This window comes from Somniosus microcephalus, chromosome 30 (genome assembly GCF_052327205.1).
Source record: "Somniosus microcephalus isolate GS21.2 chromosome 30, FLI_Smic_1.0, whole genome shotgun sequence".
NCBI classification, from domain to species: domain Eukaryota; kingdom Metazoa; phylum Chordata; class Chondrichthyes; order Squaliformes; family Somniosidae; genus Somniosus; species Somniosus microcephalus.
Genome location: NC_141016.1, coordinates 33715532 through 33738624, shown reverse-complemented (window position 1 = coordinate 33738624; position 23093 = coordinate 33715532). Strand labels below are relative to the sequence as shown.

Below are 23093 nucleotides of genomic sequence, written 5' to 3'. Positions count from 1 at the left end.
CCCCCCAGTCGCTCTCTCTCTTCCCCCCAGTCGCTCTCTCTTCCCCCCAGTCGCTCTCTCTCTTCCCCCCAGTCACTCTCTCTCTTCCCCCCAGTCGTTCTCTCTCTTCCCCCCCAGTCGCTCTCTCTCTCAATACCAACAACAACATGCCCTCTCAAAAGCCTCAGCACCGCCGGGCATCTATATATATAAAAGGATAGATCTGTCTGTCTGTCTGTCCTTCGGTGTGTCTGTCCAGCTATACACTCTAAAGTTATAGAGCATACCGACACGTGCGTTACATCAAAAGATAGCTTACGATTCCGATACGGTCATAAGAGTATTTACTTTTCGGCGAGAAAGAAATTGCGGCCGCTGTATCAAAAAAAGTCCAAATTCCGCTCATTAGCATCTCATTATCCGCTCATTAGCATAGAGTGACATTAAGGTTGACCAATCGTACGGTCAAGCGACCCGATGGTCGACCAACCGCTGCGTGGCGGGGGCGGTTTCGTCGCGCATGCGGGCGGGCCCTCCTAGAGTCGAGTGACAGGACGATTGACCAATCCTATGCTTCGGTGACCTGATGTTCGACCAATCGGTGCGTGTGTGGGCAGGCCTTATCCTTCTGAACCGAGGTGAGCCGCCACCATCTTGATTCCAAACATTACATTTCTTTTTCCCGCTTTCTGCGTCTATTAAAAAAAAAGTTGCTTTTAAAACTAATATTTTTTTTATTTAAAGTTAATTACTTTCTAAATCTTTTATCTAATCTCATTAATTTTCCTACCTTTCCCAGTTTTTGCAGGTAGGCCTCGAAGCCTGGGCGTCTGTTGCCAGCCATGCTGGACCCGAGGCAATTGTATTGTGGCAAGCTCCTCCCACCCATCACCCCCCCCGCCCCCCCGCTGGGCCCGATTCCGAACCAGATGCCAGCCATCTTGGTAAAGGCTGGCTGGGCTCACTGCAAGCTCCTGGCGCTTCATTCGGTGGGGGGCGGGGCTCGGGAGGGGAGGCGGAGTGGAGAGGGATACCCTGGCAACCGGGCTCGCCACCCGCAATCGGCCATCTCAAGCCGCTCAGGCCCAGGCCCGGTCCCGGAGATCGGGAGGCGGAGAGGGGAGGAGGGTTACCAAGGCAACCGGGCCCGGCCAGCGGCAATCGGCCGTCTCAAGCCACCTGGCCCAGCCTCGGGAGGGCGGGGCTTGGGCTGACCGGGATGCTGCGCTCGACATGTCAGTGCGTGGGGTGGCACGGAGCTCAGCGGAGCCATCGCCGGAAGAGCGGAGATGGTCTGCTGGCTCCCCCCTCACTTTCACACCCCCGCCTTGCCCCACCTCCCCCACCCCTCCCCTCCTCTCCCCCCTCACCCCCTCCCCTCCCCCTCCCCCTCTCCCCCTCCCCTCCTCTCCCCCTCCCATCCCCCTCCCCCCGCTACCCCCCCTCTACCTCCCCCCTCCCCACTCCCCCTCCCCTCCCCCGCGCCTTCTCCCCCTCCCCCCCCTCTCCCTTCACCCCGCCCGCTCCCCTTCCCTCCCCTCCCATCCCCTTTCCCCCTCCCCTCCCTTCCCCCGCCTCCCCTCCCCTTCCCCTGCCCCCTCCCCTCCCTTTCCCCCTCCCCTCCCTTTCCCCCCTCCCCTTCCCCCCTCCCCTTTCTCCCCCCCTCCACCCTCCCCCCTCCCCTCCCCTCTTCCACCTCTGCCCCCTCCCCATTCCTCCCTCCCCCCTCCCCTTCCCCTCCACCTCCCCCTCCTTCTCCCCCTCCCCACCCCCTCCCCTTTCCCCTCCCTCCACCCCTCCCCCCTTCCCCCCTCCCCTCCTCCCCTCCCCCTCCCCTCCCCCCTTCCCTATTCCCTCCCCTTTCCCCCATCCCCTCCCCTTTCCCCCCTCCCCTTCCCCCCTTCCCCCCATTCCCCCCATTCCCCCCTTTCCCCCCTTCCTTCCCCCCAGTCGCTCTCTCTCTTCCCCCCAGTCGCTCTCTCTCTTCCCACCAGTCTCTCTCTCTCTCTTCCCCCCAATCGCTCTCTCTCTTCCCCCCAGTCGCTCTCTCTCTTCCCCCCAGTCGCGCTCTCTCTTCCCCCCAGTCGCTCACTCTCTTCGCCCCAGTCGCTCTCTCTCTTCCCCCCAGTCACTCTCTCTCTCTCTTCCAACAACAACATGCCCTCAAAAGACCCTCGGCACTGCTGGGCACTTCAGCTAGTTATTATATATAATAAACACCCCCACCGGGAGCAGTAAATACCTGACACTCGGCACATTTACAATGCAGACAGAACAAGTTTCCATTGAGATTTGCCCCAAAGCCGCAGTGATTGAGCTGACCGGCTGGAAATGTCACAATCTCAATCCAACTCTCCATTTTCAACCCAACAGCCGCTACCGGGCATGCGCCGTGAGCCCGGCTGTGCGCCTGCGCTAATCGCTTGTTGTGCGATCTGATATTATCCACAGACTGTGAATCTGAGACTGGGGAGGGAGGTTTCTCAGCCTCGGGGAGCCTGGGCAATGGGTCCGCGGTTACTTTGGGCAGCACGGGAGGAACTACACTGTAAGACCCCACAGCTGCCTGAATTTACTATTTTGACACTTAGATAGATAATGAAACGGCAATAAGGACAGAATCTTAGAGAAGATCAGTAAACGGTTCCAATAAATACACACCATCCCATGGAACTGCTGGTAAAAGAGTGGAGAATTCTCCTGCAAGCCTTGCCCATATCTCACGCCCCGTCACTGTTAACACAGATGTATTATCTATTTACTCCATTTGCTGGTCGTGGCATCATCCTGTGCTCAACATGTCCCTGAAAAATGCCGGTATAGAGACTGGTGAATGGATGTTAATTTCCCAGAAGGATTATATTAGAACAATTCACCCAACAAGTAAGTACACAGAGGTGTACAGGACCGGGAATACCTGGATATCTGGAGCTTCTGCTGCTCCTGGATATTTCCCAGCCCTCGGTCCGTTTTTCTTCAGGTCTTTATCCATGTCATTCTTGAATTTGCCGAATCTGATTACTGCATATCTCGCGATTCAGTTTAAGTCCTCCCACTACTCAGCACTCTGAAAGATCCGTCCGTGTGAGTGAGCAAAACGCCTCACCAGCCCACAATAATTAGACACTTCCTCTATTTTGTGACCGAAACATTTGATTTAATTTCATCAACATTTCACCGTCTTAGTGCCGATAATGTTGCCGTCCCTGGATTAAATTTTCAACGTTCAAATGAAAACCACCGGATAGATGGGACTATCTAAAAACATTCATAATATACACGACGATAAGACAGGAATTGATAACAACAACATTTCCCCTCACATGTTGACACAATGAAGCCAGTGTTTAAGGTCTGTCTCACCTGACTAAATAAACAGGACAATCGGATTATTGATGAGATTACAGAAACTCTCACCACATTTTAATATAAAGCGCCTTAAATTGCTCACTGTCTATTTCAATATAATTGGCAGGAAGTGCCAAGCCCAGACTGGTGAATGGGAGCAGTCCCTGTGCGGGGAGACTAGAGATTTACGGGACTGGAACCTGGAGCACAGTTTGCGGTGATGGGACCTGGTTCTTACCGAATGCGGAAGCTGTTTGTAACGAGCTGGGCTGTGGCTCTGCAGCAGCAGCGCCGCTTGATGCTCACTTTGGAGAAGGATCAGGGCCTGTTATTGGTCCGCCTGGCTGCGGACACGAGCGGGATGTTGGAGTAATCTGTTCAGGTACAAACTGATTGTTATAGAAACATACGGGTTACCAACAAGTAGTGTGCGGCCGCCTCGAGTCGATAGCGAAAGATTAGAAATATTCTCATCTCGATAAACGGGAGCGGGGGGGAGGTGAAATTTAAACAGCGTTTAGTTTTACATTTCTTCACTTTCAGTTGAAAAGACAGAATGTTCTACACATGGCCGTTATAATTCACTGCTAACATTGGCTGATTTGTCCAATCATAAGTTAGTTGCTATTTTTCAATCCTATTACCTTGACGGGACACTACAGATAGGTCAGTGAACCGCGACTCTTAGACGGAACGTTCAATTTCCTCCCACGTGCAGCTAAAATGTCTTGATCAGTGCAGAGAATAGGGCAGTTTCACAGAGCTGAGAAGGGGTCGGCATTTGATCCCCCTGCTGCTGAGCGGGCCCTCACTGCACCTGCTATTGTTTGTGCCGGCGCTGCACCTTGTGCCCAGCGGTCTCAGTGCCTTTAATAAAGTTCCTGTTGTGTGGACTTTCCTTATATCTCCTGTTGAGTGGTTTTCACTGCACCAGCTATTGACTGGGGTTTCCCTGCACCAGCTATTGACTGGGTTTTCCCTGCACCAGCTGTTGACTGGGTTTTCACTGCACCAGCTATTGACTGGGGTTTCCCTGCACGAGCTACTGACTGGGTTTTCCCTGCACCAGCTGTTGACTGGGTTTTCACTGCACCAGCTATTGACTGGGGTTTCCCTGCACCAGCTATTGACTGGGTTTACCCTGCACCAGCTGTTGTCTGGGCTTTCACTGCACCAGCTGTGGAGTGGGTTTCCACTGCTCCAGCTGTTGACTCGGCTTTCCCTGCACAAGCTGTTGACTGGGCTTTCACTGCACCAGCTGTTGACTGGGTTTTCACTGCACCAGATGTTGACTGGGTTTTCACTGCTCCAGTTGTTGACTGGGTTTTCACTACACCAGATGTTTACTGGGTTGTCACTGCTCCAGCTGTTGACTGGGTTGTCACTGCTCCAGCTGTTGACTGGGTTTTCTTTGCTCCAGCTGTTGACTGGGTTTTCACTGCTCCAGATGTTGACTGGGTTTTCAGTGCAACATCTATTGACTGGGTTTTCACTGCACCAGCTATTGACTGGGTTTGCACTGCTCCAGCTGTTGTCTGGGTTTTCACTGCTGCAGCTAGTGACTGGGTTTCCACTGCTCCAGATATTGACTGGGTTTTCACTGCTCCAGCTAGTAACTGGGTGAGCACTGCTCCAGCTGTTGACTGGCTTTTCACTGCTCCAGCTATTGACTGGGTTTTCACTGCTCCAGCTATTGACTGGGTTTTCACTGCTCCAGCTATTGACTGGGTTTTCACTGCTCCAGATATTGACTGGGTTTTCACTGCTCCAGCTGCTGACTGGGTTTTCACTGCTTCAGCTGTTGAGTGGGCAGTCACTGTTCGAGTGACAATTGTGGTCTTACCTCACCCTTTAATTAAAACGATAAAGTTAGAAATCACAGTAAGAATAATACAAATATGTTCTGCTTTTAACAATCTGTGGGGAAGCGATAATAAACGAGGGCTAGAAATTAATTATAGCTCAGGAGTTGGCGGTGGCATTAGCAAAGTTGGAGAATTAGCGCCAGGCACTAATGCTTTGGACTACATGCAAAATTCGTGCCCTCTGTTCAAAGAAATGATTGGAGTCCTAAGTAAAGTCTTAAAACCCAAGCTCATTGGCGTTACATTCAAAGGGTGGGCTGTGCCTGGCAAGGTGACTAGAGTCGGGGACCTGCTCGATGGCGGAGGAGCGGGATGGATGGTGCGGTGCCTGTCTTGGGCCAACGTCCGGCTCGCGGTCAAGGCAATCAAGTTGGTGAAAGTGGCACTGGGCCCCGGCTCCACTAGGTGTATCGAGGCGGCTCGGGCACGTGGGGTGATCCCGTCCGAGCTTTCCCCCATTCGGACAGAATTCCTCATCGGAACCCAGCCCCGAAACTCCCCTCGGGAACCGGCACCTCACAACTTGAGCCATCTCGAGGAAATAGAATCCATGCCTTTTCATTCCACAAAGAGGTGTTTCCTGTACGGGCTGCTCCTGCACACTCTCCACTTTGCCATCTTCGCCTGACGTCCGGACACAACCTTGGCATGCTGTCTTGCCTGCTGGTGGAGGCGGAGGTCCCCAATGGAGGGCTCTCTACGCGGGAGTCCTCCCTTGTTCTATCAGGGACTTGGCCTGGAGGGTGTTGCACGGAGCAGTCCCCTGCAATTTGGTTTTAAATAGGTTCACGGACTCCCAGGCTGCCTGCATTTTCTGCGGCCTGGACGAGTCAATATTTCATGTTTACACGGAATGTGAGAGGTTGCCGCCCCTCTTTCATTACCTGAAGGGGCTGCTCCTCGATTTTTGTTTGCACTTCCGTCCCACGTTCTTGATCTACGGTCAGCTGGTGCGAAGTGGAGCGGGCAGGTTGGAGGACCTCCTCGTGGGTCTGCTCCTGGGCCTGGCTAAAAAAGCCATCAATTGGTCCAGTCAGCGGCCGGTCGAGGGGGTCGATGAGCCCGATTGCCTGCCTCTCTTCCGTGGCCATGTTCGCGCCAAGGTGGCCTTGGATATGGAGCACGCGGTGTCCGCCGGCAAGCTTGAGCACATCCGCGACTGGTGGGCACCGTGGGGACTGGAGTGCATATTATATTCGGACAACACAATTTTAATTTGATTTGTTAAGGTTTATTTAAAGTTTGGTTAATTTACAGGTAATTTGTTTTTGGTCCAATCAAAAGAGTACACTCAAAGAGTGGGCTGTGACTGGCAAGGTGACTAGAGTCGGGGACCTGCTCGATGGCAGAGGAGTGGGCTGGATGGCGCTGGAGGACCTGACGCGGCACCTGTCTTGGGCCAACGGCCGGCTCGTGGTCAAAGCCATCGAGTCGGTGAAAGTGGCACTGGGCCCCGGCTCCACTAGGTGTATCGAGTTGGCTCAAGCACGTGGGGTGATCCCGTCCGAGCTTTCTCCCGTTTGGACAGAATTCCTCATCGGCGCCCGGCCCTGAATCTCCCCTCAGGAACCGGCCGCCTCACAACTTGAGCCATCACGAGGAAATACCCTCCGTGCCTTTTCATTCTGCACGGAGGTGTTTCCTGTATGGGCTGCTCCTGCACACTCTCCACTTTGCCATCTTCGCCTACCGTATGGACACGCCTTGTCATGCCATCTTGCAGTCCGGCGGAGGCGGAGGCCCCAAATGGAGGGCTCTCTATGCGGGAGTCCTCCCTTTTTCAATCGGGGACTTGGCCTGGAGGGTGTTGCACGGAGCAGTCCCGTGCAATATGGTTTTCAATAGGTTCATGGACTCCCAGGCTGCCTGCATTTTCTGCGGCCTGGAAGAATCCGTGTTTTATGTCTATGCAGAATTTGAGATGTTGCAGCCCGCCTTTCCCTACTTGAAGGGGCTGCTCCTCGATTTTTGGCTGCACTTCAGTCCCACGCTCTTGATCTACTGTCACCCGGTGCAGAGGGGAGCGGGCAGGTTGGAGGACCTCCTCGTGGGACTGTTCCTTGGCCTGGCTAAAAAAGCCATCATTTGGTCCAGGCAGTGGGCGGTCGAGGGGGTCTTTCAGCCAGATTGCCTGCCTCTCTTCCACGGCCATGTTTGCGCCTGGGTGGCCCTGGAGATGGAGCACGCGGTGTCCACCGGCACGCTTGAGTACATTCGTGACCGGTGGGCGCTGCAGAGACTGGAGTGCGTTACCAAACCGGACAACACAATTTTAATTTAAGTTGTTAAGGTTCATTTAAAATTTTATTAGTTACAGTTTATTTGTTTAAGCCCCTAATCCAAAAGAGTACACTCAAAGGGTGGGCTGTGCCTGGAAATGTGACTAGAGTCGGGGACCTGCTCGATGGCGGAGGAGCAGGCTAATGGCGCCACAGGAGCTGGCGCTGTGCCTGTCTTGGGCCAACGTCTGGCTCACAGTCAAAGCCATCGAGTCGGTGAAAGTGGCACTGGGCCCCGGCTCCACTGGCTGTATCGAGGTGGCTCAAGCACATGGGGCAATCCCGTCCAAGCTTTCCCACATTCAGATGGAATTCCTCATCGGCGCCTGGCCGCGAAAGTCCCCTTGGGAACCGGCGCCTCACAACTTGAGCAGTCTCGAGGAAATATCCTCCGTGCCTTTTCATTCCGCACGGAGGTGTTCCCTGTATGGGCTGCTCCTGCACACTCTCCACTTTGCCATCATTGCCTGCCGTCCGGACACGCCTTGGTGTGCCATCTTGCCATCCGGTGGAGACTGAGGCACCCAATGGAGGGCTCTGTATGCGGGAGTCCTCCCTTGTTCAATCGGGGACTTGGCCTGGAGGGTGTTGCACGAAGCAGTCCCGTGCAATATGGTTTTAAATAGGTTCATGGACTTCCAGGTTGCCTGCATTTTCTGCAGCCTGGAGGAGTCCGTGTTTCATGTCTATGCAGAATGTGAGAGGTTGCAGCCCCTCTTTCACTACCTGAAGAGGCTGCTCCTCGATTTTTGGCTGCACTTCAGTCCCACGCTCTTGATCTTTGGTCACCCGGTTTGGAGGGGAGCGGGCAGGTCAGAGGACCTCCTCATAGGACTGCTCCTGGGCCTGGCCAAAAAAGCCATCAATTGGTGCAGGCAGCGGGCGGTCAAGGGGATTGTTCGGCCCAATTGCCTGCCACTCTTCCGCGTCCATGTTCGCGCCCGGGTGGCCCTGGAGATGGAGCACACAGTGTCCACCGGCACGCTTGAGGCTGTTCGCGACCGGTGGGCGGTGCGGGGACTGGAGTGCATTATCAATTTGAAGAACCAAATTTTATTTTGATTTGTTAAGTTTTCACAGAATCACAGAATCACAGAAACCCCACAGTGCAGATAGAGGCCATTTCGGCCCATCGAGCCTGCACCGACACATATCCCACCCGATCCCCGTAACCCCTACACCAACACATATCCCAGCCTATCCCCGTAACCCCACGTATTTAATCCCCCTAACACTAAGGGTCAATTTATCATAGCCAATCAACCTAACCCGCACATCTTTGGACTGTGGGAGGAAACCGGAGCACCCGGAGGAAACCCACGCAAACACGGGGAGAATGTGCAAACTCCAAACAGACAGTCGCCCGAGGCCGGATTCGAACCCGGGCCCCTGGCTCTGTGTTATTTAAAGCTTTATTAATTTACAGTCAATTTGTTTAAGCACCCAATCAAAAGACTACACTCAAAGGGTTTACCAATACTGACTGTAGTCTAATCGCAAATCATCATTGTCACAGGCTACTTTCACTTCTTAAAGGGGAGGTTCATTGTTGCTGCAGCACCTCATTCTCAGCATTGCTGGCTGTGCAGCTGCCTCAGCAAGCAGAAACAGAACAAGGAGAAGCAGCCAAAGGACTGAACCAGGTGTGCTCATGTCAGATCCATGTCCCAGGGAGAGAGCCGCAGTTTCTCCGATGAAGAATTGGAGGCATTGCTTTTTGCTGTGGAGAGACGGAGGCTGGTGCTCTACCCAGAAAGTGGCAGGAGGCCCTCATCACAAGTCTTGCATACCATGTGGAGGGAGGTAGCGGAATACATCTTGGGCAGTACTGTGGTCCCCAGAATCGACACACAGTGGAGGAAGAAATTTAACTACCTCACTCGGGTGGTCAGAGTGAACAAATGCTTCAACAAATGCAACAGAGCGCCATCGATTCCATAATCTTCACACACTGCCCAAAGTATCGGCGCCGTTGTGGGGGGAGGGGGTGGCGGGTGGGTTGATGGCGAGATTTGCCCCACGGCGCTGGAATCGCCGTGGCTCACCCCAGTGATAATGCTCTAGCAGGAGGTGATAAGGTATAGAATTTCTCCCCCTATAATTTTCACCGGATAATACAGAGATTACCCAGCGAGTTGGATATTTGCACACCTGGGGAACGACCTGATTGCAATGATTTTTGAACCTTCCGGAATTTCAACATCACAACAGTGTCCTCCGGTCAATCCAAATACTCCAGAGGCAGACGTAAGTTTACTTTTGATTACATTTGCTCTCTTTTTATTAACTATTTCCTGCAACAATCTAAGACATTACAGCGGCTCTGTTCCTTTCTAATTCTGAAACAGCTGAACCAGTGAACACTACTCACCTCCTGAAGCCCAAAGATTACAAGTTTTCCACAGCCCAGATACTGCTTTCTGTGACAGGAACAGCGACCAATGCCCATCATTATGAACATGACAATATTTGAACCATTACATATAATCACTGTAGGGTTCCTCTACATAATAAACATTCTGCCAAGGAATTACGGAAAAACTGCACCATTAGAAAGAGCAGGGATAATCAGCAATGTTCAAATATGTTATTATTTTTAATACCCAATTCACTTCCAGTAAAAGCAGCAGTAGAATCCAGCAACGATTGATTAATTTATTATATTTAATCCCATCTCAAATTCCACTAAAAAATATTTTTAAACAATTGATACTGTTGTTATACCTCAAGAAAGGAATATTAAACACAGCAGAGTTTCATTATTTAGTTAATTTAACAGTCAATGTATAACCCGGAAAAGCAAAACACAACCACTGAAGCGCTTGATTTTTAAGTATATATGGATAGCTAGCTGGCTATAGAAGAGAAAACAGAGTAGGGGTTAACTGTAGTTATTCAGTTTGGCAAATGGTGGGAAGAGGCGTTCCACAAGGAGCGGTGCTGCGACTTCAGTTGTTCACCATTTACATTAATGATTTGGAATCGGGAGCACAATTTTAAATTTGCAGAGGACACAAAATTATGCGTTATCTTAATGTTGTATAGAACTTTTGTGAGACCACACTTGGAGTACTGAGAACATTTCTGATCTCCATATTATAAAAAGGATATAGAGGCACTGGAGAAGGTGTAAACAAGATATACTAGATTGATCCCAGAACTGAGAGGTTATATCTATCAAGAAAGATTGAATAGACTGGCGCTCTTTTCTGTAGACAAGAGAAGACTGAGGGGTGACCTGATAGAGGTCTTCAAGATTATGAAAATGTTTGATAGGGTAGAGGTAGAGAAGGTGATTCCACTTTATGACTAAGACCAGAACTGGAGGCCATAAAAACAAGATAGTCACTAATAAATCCAAAAGGGAATTGAGAAAAAACTTATTTACCCAGAGAGTGGTGAGTATTTGGAACTCGTTACCACAGGGAGTACTTCAGGTGAATATCATAGATTCATTCAAGCAGAAGCTACATAAGCGCAGGAGGGAGAAAGGAATAGAAGGATATGTTGATGGGGTGAGGTGAGGAGTGGTGGGAGGAGCCTATTGTGGAGCATAAACACTGGTATGGGCCTGTTGGGCCGACTGGCCTGTTTCTGTGCTGCAAATAATTTATAACTTTGTAATTATATTGGATCATCCCGTCACAATCGGTTAATAGAGCAATAAAAAACTTGCATCATTTAATTATTCTGTAGAGTTTCTCTCCAATGTCTAAAGGGGCAGAATTAATAATTGTTTAATCAGTTATAGACAACCTCACATCCCAGGAAATGAGCAGTTTGGAATTGGCCGTTCATTATATACATCGGCCGATTTCACATTTCATTGACTTCAGTACAAAAGGAAAATCAGGCGAAGTGAATATTTGCCTTTCAGTTCCATGTTGCCCGGATCACGCCATCGCCCAAAGTTAAAATGACTCCATGGTGATCTTTCTTGGTTTAAATCTGAGCATGTGCTTCATCAATTGCAGATAATGTTCATGGGACAGAAACAAACTGAACCATCTCTGGCGAATTAATTCCAAGTTTGCAGATCCAATTTTTACATTTGTGCAATAATGTGAAATCGGCAACAGCAATTATGCTCCCCATTTTACGTGTCTCCGGATTTTTATTTCTATAGACATCAATGGATATAAAAATAAGGGGAGATGTAAAATGAGCTGCAGATTCACTATCACAGATTTATATCATCAAGCCAAGTCAATATTCCCCTAAATCACTGAAATTAGAATAGAGAAGTGTGTGTGAAAAAAAGAATGTTATTTCAACCGGGTTTCAGTCAGCCTAATACAAACTGACAATACTCCACCTGTTGGGAGTTGGACTTGATAAAAAGAAAGAAATTCCCGGATTTATATAGCGCCTTTCACGACCACTGGACGCTCCAAAGCGCTTTACATTTCAAGGTGGAGTAACTGTTGTAATGTGGGAAACGCGGCAGCCAGTTTGCGCCCAACGATGACCACGAACAGCAATGTGATAATGACTAGATAATCTACTTTTGTTATGTTAGTTGAGGGATAAATGTTGGCCAGGACACCGGGGATAACTCCCCTGCTCTTCTTCGAAATAGTGTCAGGCGATCTTTTACATCCACCTGACCAGACGGTGTCTCGGTTTAACATCGCATCCACAAGAGAGCTGCACCACCGACAGTGCAGCTCTCGCTCAGCACTTCATTGGAGTGTCAGCCTAGCTGTATGTGCTCATGTCCTTGGAGTGGGACTACGAACCCACGACCTCCGACTCAGAGGCGAGTGTGCTACCAACTGAGCCACAGGTGAAACTGATGATAAATATAAGGCCCAAAGCTTCAGAGAAGCGAGGAATGTGTGTGTGCAGCTTGACGTGGTAATTCAAGAGAACCTGCCACAAGGCATGCAAAATGGATGCGCGGCGGCCTGGGGGAGCGCGCCATAATATAATCAAGTGGATTGTTACCTGCGATTTTGAACTACGTAAGGCCAGGAACATGGAATGTTGCTTAAACTGATTCACTGCAAAGGACCTACGAAGGGGTTTATTCAATTTATTTTGAGGTAGCGGAGTTGGGCAGCAACACGTGGGCAATTACAGTGCCTTTAGGTAAATGATGCTGGTCATAGAGTAAACACAAACCTAGGTTCAGAAGAAATAGGACCATGAACAATCATGATGATAAATACAACAACCAGTGATTCAGAAGTGAAATAGACAAAGAAAGGTAGAAATTGATCTTAGGCAGGAGCCTAAAATGCGCAAGAGCGACCGTGCCCCGCTTTACACTCCGCCCGATGTTATTTTCCAATGAAGTGGCCCGTTTTGTGCTTCCACCCAAGAACAATTTCACCTCCAATAATTGTGAAAAAAAGAATCTAACGTAATTCAAAACTTTGTAAAAAGGCGGGCACAGAGATTATCAGGAACATGGAATTGAGCGGCGCAGATCCACAAAAGATAACAATGAGAAGTTCAGAAATGTAACATAAAGGCTGAGAAGACGCTAATGTGGTCAAAAGGATGGATTGGTGATTATAAAGTAGATGATACACTAAACGATGACCTCCCCAAGCCCCAGTAATTGTTCAGTAACAATGCAATTATTCACCTATTTCGGCAAACAACCCGCAGCTTTGAGAAAAGCATAGGTGCTCAAAACTAACAATGACCCAGGACTGGATGGTGTTTATCCACGGGAGAGAAAGAGGACACGGATCAATATGGCGAGTGGTGACCGTCATTATGAGGCATTTGGGAAGCTCCAGGATGCCGGGAGCGAAAGTGATCCGAGCCAGCAGGATTAGAATGATTGTTCGGTTAAACAGTAAATGAGCACTGGCAGGCCTCCACAGAGGAGATAGTTCGAGTACAGACTAGTCAAGTACCTATGAGGGAAAAAGGAAGGGCATCCAAGACTAGAGCTCCCTGGATGACTAAAGATAGAGATTTCAATTAAACAGAAAAAGGAGGCTTGTGATAGCTGACAGGTTCATAATTTAGTAGAGAGCAAAGCTGAATACAAAAAGTACAGGGAGAACTGAAAAAGGAACTTAGGGAGTCAAAGTGAGCACATCAGTATAGATTAGTGGGTAACATACAAGTTACCATAAAAGAATTTTCTAAACATATAAATAGTAAAATAGTATTCAAATGAAGCATGGGCCCAATTACGCATCAAAATAAAATCTTCTTGTAGAGGCAGAGGGCATGGCTTAGGTAATAACTGAGTAGTTTGCATCTGGCTTCACTAAATAAGAGGATGCCACCAATGTCACAGTGAAGGAGGAGGTACTAGAGCAATTGAATAGGATAAAAATAAAGAGGATGCATTAAAATGTTGGCAGTGCTCAAAGTAGATAAGTCACCGGGCCTGAATGTGATGTAAGGTTGGAAATTGAGGAAGCTCCGACCCCAATCTTCCAATCCTGCTTAGATATGGGAGTGGGGTCAGAGGACTGGACGATAGAAAATACTATACTCCTCTTCAAAAGGACTGAGGGATAAGCGCGGCAACTCAAGCCAGTCAACCTAATGCTGGTGGAGGGGAGTGTTTCAGAGACAATAATCCACAACACAGTGAATTTGCACTGGGGAAAATATGAGTTAATGAATGAAAGTCTGTATGGATTAGTTAACATAGAAACATAGAAGATAGGAGCAGGAGTAGGCCATTCGGCCCCTCGAGCTGGCTCGGTCATTCAATGCGATCATGGCTGATCATCCAAATTCAGTGCCCTGTCCCTGCTTTCTCCCCATATCCCTTGATCCCTTTAGCCTTAAGAAATATATCCAACTCCTTCTTGAATATATTTAATGAATTGGCCTCCACCGCCTTCTGTGGAGGAGAATTCCACAGGTTCACAGCTTTCAGGGTAAATAAATTCCTCCTCATTTCTGTACTAAATGGCTTATCCCTTTTCTTTAGACTGTGACCCCTGGTTCTGGACTCCCCGACCATCGGGAACATCCTTCCTGCATCTCGTCTGTCCAGTCCTGTCAGAATTTTATAAGTTTCAATGAGATCCCCTCTCATTCTTCTAAACTCCAGCGAGTATAAGCCCAATCGACCCAATCTCTCCTCAAAGTCATTCCTGCCATCGCAGGTATCAGCCTGGTGAATCTTTGCTGAACACCTTGCATGGCAAGAAGATCCTTCCTGAGATAAGGCGACCAAAGCTGCACACAATACTCAAGTTGTGTGGTCTCACCAAGGCCCTGTACAACTGCAGCAAGACATCCTTGTTCCTGTACTCAAACCCTCTCGCTACAAAGGCCAACATACCATTTGCCTTCTTAACTGCCTGCTGCACCTGCATGCTTACCTTCAGAGACTGGTGCACAAGGACACCCAGGATTCGTTACACTTCCCCCTCTCCCAATCCATTGCCATTCAGATAATAATCTGCCTTCCTGTTTTTGACACAAAAGTGGATAACCTCGCATTTATCCACGTTATATTGCATCTGCCATGATGCTGCCCAATCACACAACCTGTCCAAATCATCCTGGCGTTCCTCGGCTTCCTCTTCACAGGACACACGCCCACCAAGCTTTGTGTCGTCTGCAAACTTGAGGATATTACATCTAGTTCCCTTGTCTAGATCATTAATATATGTTATGAATAGCTGGGGTCCAAGGACCGATCCTGCGGTATCCCACCAGTCACTGCCTGCCACTCGGAATAACACCCGTTTTTTCCAAATGTTTGCTTTCTGTCTGCCAACCAGTTCTCTATCCAAGTCAATACCTTTCCCCCAATCCCATGTGCCTTAACTTTACACGCGAATCTCTTATGCGGGACCTTATCGAAAGCCTTTTGAAAGTCCAAATACACCACATCCACTGGTTCTCCCTTATCTATTTTACCAGTTACATCCTCAAAAAATTCCAGTAGACTAGTCAAGCACGATTTACCTTTTGTAAATCCATGTTGACTTTGCCCGATCCTGTCACTGTTTTCCAAGTGCACTGTTATTACATCTTTTAGCATGTACTGTAGCATTTTCCCCACTACGGATGTCAGGCTTACTGGTCTGTAATTCCCCGTTTTCTCTCTACCACCGTTTTTGAATAGTGGGCTAACATTAGTTACCCTCCAATCCATGGGTACTCTTCCAGATTCCATCGAATGTTGTTAAAGTAAAATCGTATTTGACTAACCAGATTGAAATCTTTGATGAATTACCGGAGAGAGTTGATGATGGTATTCTGGTTGTTGTTTTGTATATGGACATTCTATAGGCGTTTCATAAAATACCACGTAAAAATTAAATAGACTTGTTCGCAAAATTGAAGCCCAAGGAATTAAAGGGGTAGTGGATGCGTGGATATGAAATTGGCTAATGGACAAAAACAGAGAGTGGTGTTAAATGAATGTTTTTCATACTGGAGGGAAGTGTGCAGTGGTGTCCCCCACGGGTCGGTTTGGGACAACTGCTCTTTTTGAAATATATTAATGACCTCGATTGTGTATAGAGGGCATAATTTCAAAGCTTGTAGATGATATAATACTTGGAAATGCAGTAACCAGTGAGAGCGAGAGCAACAGATTTCAGGAGGACATAGACAGACTGGTGAAATGGCTAGACACATGGCAGATGAAATGTACCGCAGAGCAGTGTGAAATTATTCATTTTAGTAGGAATAATGAGGAGAGGCAATATAAACAAAATGGTTCAATTGTAAAGGTGATGCAGAAAGAGAAAGACCTAGGGGTTTATGCACGCAAGACATTTAAGGTGGCAGATCAAGTTGAGAATGTTGTTAAGAAGGCAGCGGGGATCCCTGGGATTAAAAGTAGAGGCAATGACATTATGCTAATCCTTTATAAAAAAACTGGATAGGCCCCAGCTGGAGTATTTTGGCCAATTCTGAGCACCACATTTCAGTTATTATGTCGAGGCCTTAGAGAGTGTGGAGAGGAGATTGACCTCAATGGTACTAGGGCGAAAGACTTCAGTTACTGGCAGAGACTAGAGAAATTGAAGGTGTTCTCCTTAGAGCAGTAAAGATTAAGGGAGATTTCATAGAGGTGTTCACAATTATGAAGGTATTGATGAAGTAAATAAACGTAATCTGTTTCCAGTGGCAAGAGATTTGGTGACTATAGGACACAGAATTAAGTTAATTGGCAAAATAATCAGAGCCGACATCAGAAAAACTGTTTCTGCAGCGAGTTGTTTAGATGTGGAATGCACTGCTGGAAAGGGTGGTGGAGGAAGAGCCCATAATATCTTCCAAAAGGGCATTGGGTAAATAATTGAAGTGGAAAAATATGCAGGGCTATGGAGAAAGAGCTGGGGAGTAGTTCGAATTGGCTCGATCTTTCAAAGAGGTGGCACAGGCACGATGGCCGAATGATGTCATTCAGTACTGTATCATTCTATGTTTATATAAATGTAGGTGAGGTGTAGTGGATCTTTTTGAGGAGGTCCCTGAGAAGGAGGACAGCTTTGGATGTTCCTATATGGTCTTCCAGAAAACATTAGATAAGGCTTCGGACAAGAGATTATTCGCATAAATAAATGTGTCCGATATTGAAGATGAAGTTGTAATGAATTAGAATGGATAAAGGATTGATTAACAGACAGAAAACAGAGAGTAGGGAAAAATTGGTTATTTTCAGATTGGGAGTTTGTAACTAGTGGGGTGCTGCTAGGATTAATGTTTGTGCCTCAGCTATTCACAATCTGTATTAATGACTTGGATGAAGGGACCGAGTGCAATGTGCCCAAGTTTGCTGACGATAGATAGCTAGGTGGGAAAGTAAACTGTGAGGAGGACGCATAGAGCGTGCAAAGGGACATAGACTGGTTAAGTGAGTGGGCAACAAAGTGGCAGATGTGGTATAATGTGCGGAAATCGGAGGCAATTCACTTTGGTAGGAAGAATAAAAAAACAGAATATTGTTCAGTGAGATTTATGTGTCCTAGTACAAGACCCACAGTGCGTTAGCATGCAGGTACAGCAAGCAATTAGGAAAACAAATAGCTTCATTGCTATAGGGTTAGAGTACACATTTAAGGAAGTCTTGCTGCAATTATACAGGGCTTTGGTGAGATCAGGCGTGGAGTACTGTGCACAGATTTGACCTCCATAGCCATGGAAGGATATACTTGCCTTAGAGGTGGTGCAACGAAGATTCACTAGTTTGATTCCTGGGAAGAGTGGGTTGTCCTATGAGGAGAGATTGATTAGATTGGGTCTATAGTCTCTGGAGTTTAGAAGATTGAGAGGTGATCTCATTGAAATATATAAAGTACTGAGGGGTATGACAGGATAGATGCTGAGACATTGTTGCCCCTGTATGGAGAATCTACAACGAGAGGGCATAGTCTCAGGATAAGAGGTCGGTATTTTAAGACTGAGATGAGGAGGAATTTCTTCACTCAGAAGGTAATGAATCTTTAGAATTCTCTTCCCTAAAGAGCATATTCAAGGCTGAGAGAGATAGAATTTTGGAATCTAGATGTAAAAAGGGATATGGAGATAGGACAAGAAAGTGACGTTGAAGTGGATGATCAGCCATGATCTTATTGAATGGCGGAACTGGCTCGAGGGGCCGTATGGCCTACTCCTGCTCATAATTCTTATGTTCTTTTGGGTTGGAAATTGTTTTAGAGGTAGGACACAGGGATTACGGATAAAGGGAATAGCTCTGATTAGCGGGTTAAGACAAGTTTTGCTCTTTACGGAACTGTACTGGGGCCTTAACTTTTTACCTACATATTTAGTGATGACTTGAATGAAGGAATGGAGAGTAGTATGACCAAGTTTGCAGGTGACACTAAGTTAGCAGGTGCACAAGTTGTACAGGTGGGATCAGAAAGTTACAACAGGGCACAAATAGATCAAGTGAGTGACCGAGTCTGTGGCAGGTGCTGTTCAATGTGGGCAAGTGTAAAGTCATCCAAGAAAGACCAATCAAAATATATTCTTAATGGTGAGAGAACAGGAGCTGTGGGGAAGCAAATGGGTTTGGGTGCCCAGACAATAAAGCTAGTGCACAGGTGCAAGAAGAAGTAAAAAAGGCGAATGAAATGCCAGCCTTCATATCAAGGAGGCAGGAATACAATTGAGAGGAAGTGATGCTTCATTGTTAGTCAGACCCCATCTGGAGTGTTGTGTTCAGTCATGGAAGGATATAGTGTTCCTGGAGAGGGTGCAACGAAGATTCACCAGAGCGATACCAGGGCTAAAAGGTTTAAATTATGTGGACTGTTTCATAAATCTGGTCTGTATTCCCTTGAGGTTAGAGGTTGAGGGGTTATATATTTGAGATGGTTAAAATGATAAAAGGATCGATGAGTAGATATGCAGAAAATATCTCCTCTGGTGTGGGAATCCAGCACAAAGAGCACATTCTTAAGGTTGGAGCTCGGTTATTCAGGAGAGAAATCATAAATCTGTAATTCCCTCCCCAAAAGGCAGTTGTGAATTTCAAGACAGAGATTAATAGATTTTTCTTAAGTAAGGGTATCAAGGGATATGGAGCAAAGTAGGAAAAGTGGAGTTGAGGTGCAGATCAGATCAGACATGATGGATGAACAAACTCACGGGGCTGAATAGTCTACTCCTGTCCCTATATTACAGGTAGTCGTAACAGCAGTAGCGGCAGTAATAGTAGCGGTAAGAACAGCAGCAGTACTGATACTGAAGCTAATAGTTGTAGCAGCAGTAAGAGCATTAGCAGTATTAATAGTAATGGTAGCAGAAGCAACAGTAGCAGTAATAGTGTACAAGTAATACTAGCAGTAGTGGTGGGATTAGCAGTAGTTGTAATGGTGGCAGAAGTTCCATAGAAGTAGTAATGGTGGGAGTAGTAATGGTTATTGTTGTTGAGCTGGAACCAGATGCGATGTGAATCCACCTTAAAGTGTTTTCCATTGTGACTCTGATAATTAACACGTTATTCGTTTTCAATAATATAATAATATTACTTGGTATTGTTATAATTAACATTTAGGTCACAGAGATCTCAGACTGGTATCCGGGGACACCGGGTGCTCCGGCCGGGTGGAAGTGCTACACGGAGACCAGTGGGGGACGCTGTGTGATGTTTACTTTGGTTTAGAAGACGCCAGCGTGGTCTGTGAGCACCTTCAGTGCGGGGCAGTCACCGCAACCCCGGGAGCAGCTCACTTTGGGGAGGGAACCGGCCTAGTGTGGAAGGAGAACTACAGTTGCCAGGGGAACGAGTCCCGATTGTGGGATTGTCCGGTTTCATCCTGGGATCAGTTTCGCTGCTCACATGGAAATGACACCAGTGTCATCTGCTCGGGTGAGTCCACTCAGTGTATTGAACTGAAATACACCAACTGTAGATGTTTCCATTGCCACTGAGCGAGTGTTTGTCGATCGATTTCTCGCAAGTGAGTTAGTAATGAACCAAAGGGCTTCAATGCAGCACAAGTGTAATCAATGACTGCCTCGTCTTCCGGTGTTTATCTCTGTCCGGGCGATTCCAGAGCATTACCCAGAATTCAGCAGAATTGGCTAAAACGTTCAAACAACGACAGTGGCGACACTGCTATAGAATGGTCAATCTGCATTTGTATTGAAACCACAATAAATGATACCAGTTAAAATATGAATCAACACTATAAAATGATGAGGGTGTTCCATACGATAGATGTAGATAAGATGTTTCCACTAGTTTGGATGACCAAAACTAGGGGACATCAATGTAAGTTTGTCACTAATGAAGTCAAAAATTAATTCAGGAGAAAACTCTTTATTTAGAGAGTGTTGTGAACGTGGAACTAGCTACCAGAATGAATAGTTGAGGGGAGCAGCATAGATGCATTTAAGAGGAAGCTAGATAAGTGCAGGAGAGACAAAGGAATGGATGGATTTGCTAATGGGGTTAGATCAAGTAAGGAGGGGGTATTCCTATGGAGCATAAACACCGGCAGAGACCTGTTGGGCCGAATGGGCTGCTCCTGTGCTGTAAATAAATTATAATACTTGAAACCATTCTAAATGCTACCAGTTTAAAATATTAACCTATATGCGATTCCCCGTAGAGATCAGTTGTATTGTCATTGAAAACTCCAAGTGTTAATATATTGCTCGATAAATAGTATGAGGTGATTTTAATATTCAATACACTGAGTGCAATATAATTACTAGTGATTGAAATACCTCAGGTTATATATCAGTGTGCTGGACCTCTGATTATTTCACGGGACCTCACAGTTCTCCCGGTGTCCTGGGTCACACTGATCGCTCACCAGCGCCGCCATCTGGTCCGTTATGTCAGTGCTGTTTTCAGGGCAAATTCGCTTCGGCGTTTCACACATTGGCACATGGGAACACTGGAGACAGGTGGAGGCCCATCAACCCTTCGGCCGGTCCCCCAGTGCCTATAAAGCAGAACTACTTCACTGGCTGCGAAGCGGTTTGGGACGTCCTGCAGTTTTGAAAGGCTTTACCAATTTAAATTTCTGTCTGTTTCATTCCGTATTGAATAAGATAAACTTTGAGCAGCTAGAACCCATTTCAAACCCGTGCTCCTGCCTTTGATCACAGCTCATATCAATAGCCGGCCTGGGCCGCCCGCCCCCAATTTGTTTTTAGCCGCTTTCCCCAGATTAGCCTCCAGAAGCAGCTCGACATCTCTCTAAAATCAATTCACTGAGAAAAGGTAATGGCGGAGAGGATCTGCCTACAAGCCTGGTGGGTAATTATTACAGAAATGTGATCATTAAAATTAATAATATTATGGGATATTTTGGCTCAGTTTAACCGTTGCTCTCAATGTGTTTCTTTTTGTAGATGAAGGTTGGCCGCCGAGACTGACTAACGGGGGAAGCCGCTGTGACGGGCGAGTGGAGATTTACTACAACGGCAGCTGGGGGAGAGTGCGGGACAACCTCTGGGACCTAAATGATGCCAACGTGGTCTGCAGACAGCTGGGCTGCGGCTCTGCGATAGCCGCTTATAACTCTTCAAAGTACGGAGAGAGTGAAGGGCCCGTGTGGGTGAATGATGTCCAGTGTGAAGGAAACGAGTCTCAGCTCCGGAACTGCAGCTCATTCACATTGAATCCATCTCTCAATGACAGCATCGGCGTAGGGGTCCTGTGTTCAGGTGAACAAATGGTTCTATTTTACAGAACCATAAATGGGAATATCTAATCTGCTGAGAACTGTTTTAATACAGGTCACATATTCCTCTTTGTCTCTCCAACCACTTATTTAACTCAGGGGGTGACAGCAAAGCTAGAGCACACCGGCAGAACTGAAAAATAACAAGAACTTGCATTTATATGGCGCCTTTAACGAAAGATAAACGTCGTAAGATGATTCACAAGGAGAAAATTGACATTCAGTGAAAGCCGAAGGTTGTAGGACAGGCGACTAAAAGCCTGGCCATTTGGGTAGGTTTCAAGAGCTGGTATTAAACCAGGAGAGGCGGCAGGTTTAGGGAAGGAATTCCTGATCTTGGGACCGAGACGGCGAAATCCACGGCCGCCAATTGTGCGCGAAGGAAGTCGGTGATGCACAAGAGGCCACATTTGGAGAACAGTAGAGTTCCCTAAATGATTAGGGATGGAGGCGGTTACAGTGATAGGGGGGGGGGTTGAATCAATGAAGATATTTGAACCTGAGGATGGTAATTTAAAACTACAGGTTTTGGCGGACAGGAAACCAATGGAGAGCAGTGAGCAGAGGGAAGCTGGTGAGTGTGACTTGGTGCGGGTCAGGATATCAGGAGTTTTCGGTTGAGCTGAAGGTTATGGAGGGCGCAGGATGGGAGGACGGCGTTTCAGCAGCACATGGGCTGAGGCAGGGACGGAGGTGAGCGATGATACAGAGGTGGAAGTTGGCGGTCTTTGTGACGGAGAGCACGTGGGATAGGAAGTTCAGCTCGGCTGTCAAATGCGCGCTGAGTTTGCAAATCAGTTCCTTTGTGCAGCACAAAAGTGTAGACAGATGTGCTGGAGATTCACTGGTGTAAGTTTCATTATGCTGTGTATAAGTGTGGACAGATGTTCTTCAGATGTACTTGTGTAAGTTGCATAATGCAGTGTGTAAATTTGGACATACATTCTGGTTACGGACTGATGTCAGTTCCAACATGTTGTATTTACGTGTAGACAGATTTTGTGGGCTTGTACTTCCGTACGTTGCATTCTGCCGTATGCAATGAGCAGCGGAAGTGATAAATAAAGCTCTGGATAAGAATGTAAGCTAGTAAGACGGAGGGAGGGGGAGGAATCAGGTGAAATTAACATAGGCCTGAAGATAATATAAATAGGAGATGTGAGTAAATGTCAGACCAAGGTAATGAAAACTGGATACATTAACGGTTAGGGAACAGATACACTTATAGAGCAGAAATATAAATTGATTGTTAAAAATAAAGTGAGTGGAACAACTAATAAAAACAAGTTAAATTGGCTGTACAACAATGTGCACAACATTCGAAACCAAACGGGAGAACTGGAGGAAATAAATCTAACGATGGAGAAATGAATAGAATGTTATGCTGAAAGGATTAGAGGAAGGGGGGAGGGAGGAGGCACGTGTGGACCATACATAGATACATAGATACATAGAAGATAGGAGCAGGAGTAGGCCATTCGGCCCTTCGTGCCTGCTCCGCCATTTAATGAGATCATGGCTGATCCTTT

At 47.3% G+C, this 23093-nt stretch overlaps 1 protein-coding gene across 1 annotated transcript in view; it reads left to right on the top strand.

Moving 5' to 3' along the window:
* Positions 1-23093, top strand: part of LOC147098119 (scavenger receptor cysteine-rich domain-containing protein DMBT1-like) — a 271073-nt gene that overhangs the window by 224001 nt on the left and 23979 nt on the right. Inside the window, exons 9-11 of the mRNA XM_085970825.1 lie at positions 3455-3709; positions 19422-19736; positions 21233-21547. Coding sequence (XP_085826951.1) covers positions 3455-3709; positions 19422-19736; positions 21233-21547 — 885 coding nt within the window. The remainder of the gene's footprint in view (positions 1-3454; positions 3710-19421; positions 19737-21232; positions 21548-23093) is intronic.